The following is an 11,317-nucleotide window of genomic DNA, read 5'->3' on the forward strand; positions in this document are numbered from 1 at the left end:
CGATGGCTTTCCCCTCGGAGGGTTGTAACATAAGATTCAGAACAACTCAAACTCCAGAAATGGATAGGTTTCTTAGGTCCATTCCCAACCTTGACTCTCCAATTCGATACCATCGTTGGGGTCGACCTCTAATATCTGAAAATGGAGGGTTACAATTATGGAGTTACTAAAGTGTTAGTAAGTTTTGACCGAAAACGGCAACTAAATGACTATAGGAATAAGAGTTATTTTGGAGATAGTATTTAGTTAAGAATGTCTTGCTTTAGTGAATGAGTATTTGACTGCCCCTCGGTAGCACTTATTCTGACTCACTATAGTATCGTTGCAAAAATAATGAATTTTGGGTACATTATTACTTTGCTAAAACATGATTGGGTTTAAAACCAATTCACTAATAAAAAAAAAAAAATTGTTTATTTTTCAGAATGACTAGTTCATTGATACAACTGTTGGCTTCGGATAAATTAACTGGGGACAATTATGCTACATGGAAATCAAATTTAAACACAATACTGGTGATAGACGATTTAAGATTCATTTTGACGGAAGAGTTCCTTTCATCCCTAGCTTAAATGCAAATCGAACTGTTCAGAAAGCATATAACAAATGGACAAAGGCAAATGAAAAAGGTCGTGCCTACATTCTTGCCAGCATATCTGATGTCTTGGCTAAGAAACATGAAGGCATGTATACTGCCAAAGAGATTATGGAATCTCTACGTGGGATGTTTGGACAACCGTTCTTCTCCCTGAGGCATGATGCTATCAAATATGTTTACAAATATCGAATGAAAGAAGGGGCCTCTGTTAGAGAACATGTCCTGGACATGATGGTCCATTTCAATGTTGCAAAAGTAAACGGAGCTGTCGTAGATGAGAAATGCCAAGTCGGCTTCATTCTAGAGTCTTTTCTGAAGAGCTTATTGCAATTTCGCACCAACGCGTTAATGAACAAGATAGAATACAACCTGACCACACTTCTCAATGAGTTATAGGCTTTTCAGTCCATTGTGAGAACAAAAGGACAAGAAGCGGAGGTAAATGTTGCCGCTGCTGAGAGTAGAGGATCGTCCTCTAAAAAGTTTGATATTGCTTCTTCTTCTAAGAATAAGAGTATTCTTGTGAAAAAGAACAAAGGGAAATGAAAAAAATAAAGCTTCTACTGGCTGCAAAGGAAAGGTCAAAGCTGCAGACAAGGAAAAATGTTTCTAGTGTAGCGAGGATGGACACTAGAAGAGAAACTACCCATAATACCTTGCAGAGAAAAAAGCGGAAAAAGCAAAACAAAGAATCTAGTTCCTGAGGATTGCTTGTAACGAGATAATGCTCCAGGTTGTGAACATGGGAGAGTATCTTAGAAAGATTAATGGGAGATTTTGGAGTTGCTGACAAAAGATGAATCTTTTTACTTTTATTAATAAAAGTTGTTTTATCTTTTGTAAAGGACAAATTGTATAAAATCCTTTTGTTGTAAATGAAATATTCATTAGCAAAAGATATATTTTATATTTGTTCTACTATAAAGCAACTTCTATGTTAAAACCAACCAAGATAAAGGTCATTTCAAATATTTAAATATTTAAAGCGATTGGAAAACAATAAGGCAAAAGGTGTATTCTAGTACTTACCTTTGGTAATTAAGATTTTTTTCACATAATGTCTTAATGAGATTAATAAGAAGGTTAAAAGTGGTCATCTAAATAAGTTAGAAGACAAATCTTTTGACTTTATGTATGTCTTATCTTGGAGATAAGATGATCAAAATTTTAAAAACCAAAGAGCCCTTAAAGCTTATACATTCAGATCTTTAAAGTCTGGTGAATGTTAATACATAAGGAAAGGGTATGAATATTACAATAATTATTCAAAGTACAGTTATATTTATCTAAGTTATAAGTTTAGAACACTTGAAAGGTTCAAGGTGTATAAAACTTGTTAGGTAAAATAATCAAAACACTTCAATTAGATCGAGGTAGAGAGTACAAAGAATCTGAGATTTCTAGGGCTATTATGATAGAACATGAAGTCCAGTGACAACTCTCTACACCTAGTTGCCTTAATTGTTTTGAATATCATTCCAATTTTAAGGTGTTTTTTGAAACTCCTCATGAGATTGGAAAGCTCATAAAAGTTGGTTATGATATGTAAAAGATGTTTACATACTTCAAAAATCTGAATAGATCAGCACATGTGTTAGTGTCGAACCCTTAAGTATTAGAATATCATTCAAAAGGCATGCCTATCTATAGGCAACCCAAAAGTAGTATAATTTTCAAGTAAAAGAAAATCAAGTATTTGCGTTGAAAAATGCTAAATTTTCTTGAAAAGTACACATAGAAGAGATCACCATGTATTATATTTAGTCTCCATAAATGCACATAAATATCAATAAGAGTTATTGATTAAAGCTGATCCTATAACAAAAATTGTTTGGACAGGTTAGATGCATCTTGCTCAAAAGAATTAAGGGTACCTTGATGTAGTGGGAGAATTGTATAATAGCCTAGCCATAATTTGAGTTTAGTAGAAAATCAAGTCATCAGGTCTTGGTGATGGTGATGGTATCGAGAAACAAGAAGTTGTGGAAATAAGATGCATTTCCTATATTGTTTAATAGAAGTCCACTGTATACTAATATGTTTACAGCGATCCTCACGGCTAAAGTGTTTGAGGATCACCTAGTGAGACTAGGACTACGGGTTATATAACCTAGGGCAAGTGGGAGAAAAATCCATGGATATGTGATACTTAAGTATAAGTATGTGATACTTAAAGGCAAACAATGGGTATGTGATGCCCTAGTTTATTGTATTTCTCTGTAAACTCAAAAACTCAATATCATGTATTCATATGTATGTTACCATTGGAATTTTAGTCCAAGTGGGAGTTTGTTGGGTTTAATGTCCTAAAACTTGCAATTTGTAAAGTTAAACATATTCTAATTTTCAATAAAGATATTATTTGACATTTATTCAATAAAGTTGTTGTTGAATATGTAGATTGCACTTTCATGGCTATTATATGAATACTTGAACTTTATGTGGAGACATAAAGATGGATCAAGTTCGAGTTAATAACCAAAATGGTCTATAGTATATGAATAAGGTTGGGTACCTTATTCTGATAACACTACTGGATGCAGTCCACCCTATAGTTGTTACAATTTGTTGTAAGGTGCTACAAACGAGGTGATCGTAATTCGTTCATGTACTGACATGAGGAGTGGAGACGTCCTATGCAATGAGTTTGCATAAGATCGGACCAATAAATAAGTCACTTTTACTTTATAAAGTTGTTTGCTATTTAAAACCGACCATTTCGCAAAGTTGACCTAGGTAGCTTGATCTTAATCCTGAACTAACTATGAACTTCTGTTTATTTGGGATTATCCTTAGATTCGCATAAGTGAGGGTTGGCTCAAAAGCGCTAGCTCAATAAGCCTCCCATTTCAGGGGTAAGATCAGATAGATAGCTAGGAACATAGGGTGCAAGATGGAATTCACTCCTACCAGCTTTCAAGGTTAGTAGAGAGGTTGTTCCCTTAAGTGCTGATTCCAGGTCTTAAACAAGGGGCCCCACCCTCTCATTGGCCCAAGAGAGATTCGGTTTGTTGATTGGATCACAAACAAATTGTTCATTAGAGGATCAGTAGAACTTAAGGAACAAGAGGTAATCTCGGGGGTAAAACAACTATTGACCTGGTCGTTATTACGAACAACCTGTGAAGGGTTAACTTACTAATCATGGTTATATCAAGTGGACACAATATATCTACAGTGAGGGGAGTGCAACTACTAGGCTTTAGCGAAGTGACCTAGTAGTTAATGATTGAGGGTTAATTCGGTTTAAAGAGTTTAGCCAATTAATCTTGGATTGTTGGAGCCCATGATTTGTAGGTCCATTAGGTCCCCCTACTAGCTCACAAACAGAATATTCCTTAGAATAACGTGATAAGTTAATTTCAATTGTTCAAATTTGAATTAAGGGAATTAGTAATTATATATGATATACTTACATGTTTAATTATGGAATTAAACAAAATTGGAGAATCGATTAACATTTAGATATGACTTAAATATTAAATTCATGAATAGAGATTCATGGTGGTGGAATTAGTATTAAATTAATTTAATATTTTATATTAAATTAATATAAGTAATTAAATTATTTAATTAATTAAAATCAATTAATTTTAAATTGAAATTTTGAATTTTGTGAAAATTTAAATTTGGAAAATCAATTTTTGTTTATTTAATTTTTGAAATTAAGTTAAAATTGATTTTTAAGAACAAATTGAATTGATTTGTCATTTTAAAATTAAAAAATAGATTTAAATTCCTTTTTTAATTTGATTAAAAAATGAAATTTAAAACAAATTTGGAAAATCCCAAATGTGAGATTTTCCCACTATCAAGCTTCCACCTTAGTCACATTTCAACTATCAATTCTAGCTCAAATTTGAAGGTGGGGCTGGAATTATTTCTCAGTTTTTGCATGAAGTATCTGTATAAACACTTAGATTTTGAGTGGAAAATCTCATGCAAAATACTGGATTTTTGCTGAAGTCTCAAGGTTGAAGAAGGGTTCTTCAAGAGGGTTGAACTAATGACCTTTCTCCTCTCATTTCCTAAATTTTAGCTTGTTTTGAGTCCCAAAACTCAATCTAAGTCTCATAGAGTATAGTAGGGAAGCTCTAGTGATGGTCCACGGCCAAATTTCGAGAGGATTGCAGCTGATTATCGAGTTTGAAAAAGATCTTCAAAGGTATGTTTGAAACCCTTTTATCATTAGATGAACATGTTGTCTTTAGAGCTAAGATTGATGAATTAGAGTGCTTAACGATTATGTTTTCTTCCACTGCACGTTTATAGAAACTAACAGCTCTGAGGTATGAACAAGCTACGTGGAACTGTCCCCAAGACATAAAGAAAAGTCATGTACTCCCACTTCAGCTAAATGGTACCAACAATCATCTTCTTCGATTATGAACACTTGTTCTTGAAGAAGATATATACTGCAAGTGGCTTGACTCATTCCTTCAAGCCTGTTGCCATGCTGGAGACTATATCTTTGATCTTAGCAACTAGTTTGGTCTTCCAATTTGATGCCTTACTCTCTTCGGCAACTTCATCAATTCATTTGAATGTTTGAAAACTGGGGAGGTTTGTGATAGTCATCAACTTCCTCTCTCTAACTTTTCAATTGTTTTTTAATTGATGGATCTTGATCTGATTGATCGAAATTGGCTATCTTTGTCATTGGTTCAACTGCACCTTTGTACCTGCCATCTACAGTTTTAACTGGCATCCACCGTCTCATTGATTTTTTGGCAACATCAAATCAACATCTATACAGTGTAGAATTTTTGTGGCCAAATACCATCCACTGGGATCCTAACATGAGTTTATACTGGCGACGACCAAACTCGCACCTGTAACCCTCATCATCCAATTTGCCAATAAAGATGAGATTTATCTTCATTCTAGGCATAAACTTGACATCATGTAATACTAACTTTTTTTCATACTCTGTCTTCAAATTAATATTTTCAATTCCAACTATTTTGGAAACTCTACCATTCCCCATCCTCATTAGACCATGATGTCCTGATGTGAAATATGTAAACAGACCTCTATATGAAGCTATATGTATTGAAGTTGCACTATCAGTTGTCCATTCAGATGAATGGCTACTACTTTATGTGTTACTCTCAACACAGACACAGACATCATTAATTATTTCTTCTTCAGTTTCAACCACATTTACCTCCTGTTTTCTTTTTATATCTTTCTTTAATTTCCTACACTGACTTTTGAAGGGGCCATTTTTGTGATAGTAAAAACATTCTGTCTCTTTATTCTTGTTTCTCCACTTTTTCTTATTGCTACTCGACTCATCATTTTCAGAATTTATCTTGTCTTTACCCTTATTTGCTACTAAAGTTGAACCTATAGTAGATTCTTTATCATTGTCTTTCCTAAAAATTTCTTAAGTTATAGCTAAATCATATACTCCTGAAAAACTTCAATATATTATCCTCAATTGAATTAAATACTGTTGTTTTCAAAGTTTCCCAACTATCAGGTAAAGATATTAACAACTGAATAACATATACTTTATCAATAAATTCTATCTTGATAGACTTTAACTAATTAATTAAAGTGGTAACCTCATTGATATAGGAATTAACATAAACGTGTTGAAATATTTCTTAAGGAGATAAGTCTTACTATTAGTATATGGTTTCTTGTACTTGTTTGTAAGCGCTTCCATCAATTTGACTACACTAGTCTCAGTGGCTACGAGACTGACAATTGTTGGAGTTCGTGTCCTAAATCTCGTAGGTCTTATAGTTTATAATTGTATTGTACAAACATCTTATTTATCTAATAAAATATTTGATGTTTTATTTGATATTTAGTTGTATTGAACCCACAAATCAATAAACTAACATCTAAGTTATCTTGTAGCTTAAACATGTATGTAGAGATATAACAGGTGGATCATGTTTAAGTGATAACCTAAATGGTCTATAGTAGAAGGATAAGGCTGGATATCTTATCTTGGTGACACTATGAATACAACCCATTTTGTAGATGTTATAATTGTTGTAAAGTGCTACAAATGATATGATCCTGATTATTCATGTAGAGATATGTGAGCGGGGGTATTCTATACAAAGGAGTTTGTATAAGACCGAACTACGAAATATTTAGTCTCATTATATAGTGTCGTTTATAATAGAGACTTACATTTACTAGGATGACCATAGGTAACATGACTTGAATTCTGAGTGAGTTGTGAACTCCCGCCTATGAAGGCGGTCCTTCGATTTGGATGGGTGAGAGTGGCCAGATCTCCGACTCAATAAACCTACCATTCTGGGAATTCGTCTGATTGGGGAGCTGGGAACACAACCACACAAGAAGGAATTCACTTTTTCCCCAACGTTAGGGTAAGTAGATAAATTGCTCCTTTGATGGTCGATTTCGGGGCTTGAACAATGTGACGCCACACCCTCTCCTAGTCTAAGAGGGGTTTGGTCATAGTTGGACTATAATTTATTGTTCATTAGAGGGATCAATGATACTTAAGAAGTTAAATGTAACCATAGGGGCAAAATGTAATTTTGGCCTAGCTGTACTTACGAGCAATTTGTGAAGGGTCATCGTATTACTGATTGGTTATATCTAATGGACACAAAAATATATTTGTAGTGCAAAGAGTGCTGCTGTCGATCTTTAGTGGATTGCCCGACAGTTAATGGATGGTGAGTAATTTAATTAAAGGAGTTTAATTAGTTATTCACGTACTGTTGGAGCTTCAAGCTACAGGTCCATCTCCTCTATAGAAAGAAAGAAAAAAAAAAAAGAGGTCCCTCTGTAGCTCAACGAAAATTAATGAGAATCAAATCTTGGATTAATTTTAATTGTTCAAATTAATTGAGGGAACTAATTATATGTGATATAATTAATTTATTCTAATTATATATGATATAATTAATATAATGTATTTGATACATTATAATATAAAGTTTAATTTGGAGAGAAATAAATATTTAAATATGATTCATATTTTAATTATATGAATTTGATTCATATAATTAAAATTTAATATAAATGAAGTTTTATTATTAATGTCATTGATTAGAGAAGTAAAACTATAGGTTATATTGTATTTGATACAATATTAAACCATAGATTATATGTTTTATGTTATATGGTCATATATATGTATATATATATATATATATATATATATATATGTGCACACACACTAAGTAGTTATATATATCTATAATAGCTTTATCATGAATTAAAATTAACTTTTTAATTTTTAATTTTAATTTTGAATTATTGTGGGGGAGAGAAATAACTTACCTTCCCATTTTTCTCTCAACTCACGCAGAGTGGGAGTGAGATTCTGATTGATTTTCGTTCTTTTTTTTTCCTTCTTCTCCTGTGGATAAAAAAAGAACCAACAAAATACAGGAAGATATAGAACAGTTTTAATCTTCATCTTCTTTTACCTCTCTCAATTCCCTCTTCTAAAATAGCCAGAGCATACATTCATCCTGGATTCTCAACCAGAGAATACAGTGGTTTCCTTTGTGGTGGTGTCTTTTAGTTCGAAGGGATTCCAATGAAGAACGGTCTTCAAAGGTAAGGGTTTCTGAAACCTAAATTTTACTCTTCTGCATTTTCTTTCAAGCATGTTGTTTTTAATTAGATGCATTGCTGTAAAATTATGATTCTATAAATTTTGGGTTTAGGTCTAATCCCGTGTTCGGCTCAGAGACCTTCGATGGTTCCTTCAGCAACATTCATCGATAAACATCCTAATGACTGCGATTGCTTCTTCATTTAGGTTGTCCCAATCTTCAACTAACATCTCCTTTGATCTTTCCTTCAATGCTTTGTGCATTTTCTTATAAGTTAAGAAATCCTTAATTTGCATCTCCCAATATCCAAAAAAAAAAAAAAAATCCATTAAATTTATGATATCCTCGAAACCTCTTGGCTTTGTTGATCCCATGACTCCTGAATTAAAAGCTCTAATACCACTTGTTGGGAATTTATGCGAGATATAAATAAATGTGGAATCAACTAAATTATAGTTCAAACTCTCACTTCACATATTAGAGAAAAATAAGTAATCGATCATAAAATAATATATAATAAAGTGAAAGAAAAAAGAAGAACAACATAGAAAAATATACTAGTTCGTCCCAAACTCGGGACTAAATCCAGTCTTCTGCAACTGCGGGCTATGATGGAGATTACAAAGAACCCTCGAACTCACGCTACACACCTCTCCCTAAATAACCCAACACCAACTATTTGAATCAAAGTACCACACCTTAGTAACTTGAAATAAACAATAAGAGAAACCTTGAAAAATACACATTGTATTTTTCTCAACTATACTCACTGCCACTCACTAAAATGCTGAAAAGAAAATATCAAAAAACCTCGCTGAAACTCTTAGTTTTGATTCTTCTTCAACAGCAAGTGAGACATGACACACTTGGTTTTTCTTCTAAATTTTGTTTCTTTTAAAGAGATTTCCACAACCCATTAATTCCTTCTTTCAAAAAATTCCCACTTTATTAACCAATCAAAAATCATATTACTCACCTCCATAATTATCCATAAATTATTTCTTATGGCTTAAGTAAAAATGGAGAAATGGGCTTTTAGAATTTAGGCTTCAGAATGGAGTTTTATCTCCATTTTTCTAACAACTTGACTGCTAAAGCAGCATGGGATATATTGCAGAATTTATACGAAGTAGAAGAAAAAGTAAAATAGGTACGATTACAAACACTTCGAACTGAATTTGATACCATTCGAATGATAGATGCTGAAACTATTGAAGAATTTTTCAACCGTGTTCTCTTAATTGTTAATCAATCAAGATCAACTGGAGAAGCAATTGAAGATAAAAGAGTAGTTGAAAATATCCTTAGAAGCATGACTAGAAGGTATGAGCATATCGTTGTTGCAATTGAAGAATCCAAACATTTGCCAACTCTCTCCATCAATAGTTTAATGGGATATCTTCAATCCCATGTGCTCAAGTTGAAGTGGTTTAATTCCACTCCTTTAGAAGAAGCTTTTATACAAACCTCTTTTAGAGGGAGATCCAGTGGAAGAAGAAGTGGACATAGTGCTAGAGGAAATGGACGGTCTAACAACTTAAAAAATTATGAGTTAGAGAGCAAAGACAATCAAACTTCTTCAAATAGAGGAACAAGGACAAGTTCAAGTAGAGGAAGAAGCAGAAGTGGAGGTCGTGAAGATTTTTCTCACATACAATGTTTCAATTGTAGAAGTTATGGGCATTTTTCAAGCAAACTATTGGTCTAAGAAGTCTAATTCAAATCAAGCTAAAACCACTTTAATGTATGAGCAGGAGGATAATGATCAAGGTCTTCTCTTCCTCACATTCAATGTCCAAGAAAAAAACACTGAAGATATATGGTATCTTGATAGTGGTTGTACTAAGAAAATTGCAAAGATAAAGGATATTTTTATATTTTTAGACGAGTCTCATCAAAATGAAGTGAAATCTGGTGACAATAAGATGCTCGAAGTCAAAGGAAAAGGAGATATTCTTGTTAAGACAAATAATGGAGCAAAAAGAATCACTGATATTTATTATGGTTCAGGGCTCAAACAAAATCTTTTAAGTGTTAGACAACTTCTGCTGAAAGGATATGATGTTATCTTTAAAGATAGCATATGTGAGATCAAAACCGAGAATGGAGGTCTTATAACAAAGGTATGCATGACTGACAACAAAATGTTTCCAATCAAAATGTACTATGAGAAGCTTGTTTGCTTTGAGACTTTAGTAAAAGACACTCAATGGCTTTGGCATTGTCAGTATGGGTATCTGAGTTTTGACACTTTGTCTCACATGTATCAACAACGTATGGTGAGAGGAATGCCAGATATTAAAAAAGAAAATCAACTTTGTGAAGCATATACTTTCAGAAAGCATCATCAAAATTTATTTCCGACAAGAGGTTCTTGGAGAGCATAAAAGCCTTTTGAGTTCATCCATACAGACATATGTGGACCCATAAGAACTACTACACATGGAGGTAATGGTTATTTTCTCACATTTATTGATGATTAAAGTTGGAAAACATGGATTTATCTACTAAAAAAAAGAGCTCTACTTTCGAATGTTTCCAGACATTCAAAGTAATGGTTGAAAATGAAGGTAACCTAAGATTGAAAACATTGTGTCGGACCATGGAGGAAAATATATTGTTTTTGCGGATTTCTTGAAGAAAAATGGAATCAAGTATTAGAAGAATGTTTGAAGAACTCCTCAACAAAATGGAGTTGCAGAGGAAAAAAAAAAACTTAACAATAATCGAGCTTACAAGAAGTATGTTGAAGGCCAAGAAACTTCCAGATCAATTTTGGGGAGATGTAGTAACTTGTGCTATTTATCTCTTAAATCAAGGCTCAACTAAAAGTGTGCAAGGTATTACTCCTCAAGAAGCATGAAAGAGATTAAAGCCAACTATTAGTCACCTGAGAGTATTTGGGTGCGTTGTTTACTCTCATGTTTCTTATGAGAAAAGAGGTAAGCTAGACGACAAATCAGAAAAGTGCATTTTTGTTGGGTACAGTGAGAATTCCAATGCTTACGGATTATATAATCTTGTAACTAAGAAATTTATTATTAGTCGAGATGTCAAGTTCAATGAAGCATAATTCTGGGAATGAGATGCAGAAAATAAAGATTAGAATCTCTTACTTATTGACATGGATGGCAAAGAAGATGCTCGAGACTTGGAG

The 11,317-nt window shown here is 33.1% G+C and overlaps 1 protein-coding gene across 1 annotated transcript; it reads left to right on the forward strand.

Annotated features, from left to right (window-relative positions):
* The first annotated feature begins 9,352 nt into the window (after positions 1 to 9,352).
* LOC120090760 lies at positions 9,353 to 10,547 on the forward strand. The gene is made up of 2 exons (XM_039048469.1): positions 9,353 to 9,571; positions 9,717 to 10,547. The coding sequence occupies exons 1-2, from the start codon at positions 9,353 to 9,355 to the stop codon at positions 10,545 to 10,547; spliced, it is 1,050 nt and encodes a 349-aa protein (XP_038904397.1).
* The last annotated feature ends 770 nt before the right edge of the window (positions 10,548 to 11,317 follow it).

This window comes from Benincasa hispida, chromosome 11 (genome assembly GCF_009727055.1).
Source record: "Benincasa hispida cultivar B227 chromosome 11, ASM972705v1, whole genome shotgun sequence".
Classification (NCBI taxonomy): domain Eukaryota; kingdom Viridiplantae; phylum Streptophyta; class Magnoliopsida; order Cucurbitales; family Cucurbitaceae; genus Benincasa; species Benincasa hispida.

Excerpts from the sequence above, each read along its gene's own strand:
- LOC120090760 (XM_039048469.1), top strand. The coding sequence starts at position 9,353 with ATGATAGATGCTGAAACTATTGAAGAATTTTTCAACCGTGTTCTCTTA. Across the intron at positions 9,572-9,716 it reads TGGGATATCTTCAATCCCAT|AGAGCAAAGACAATCAAACT; the intron begins GTGCTCAAGTTG and ends ATTATGAGTTAG.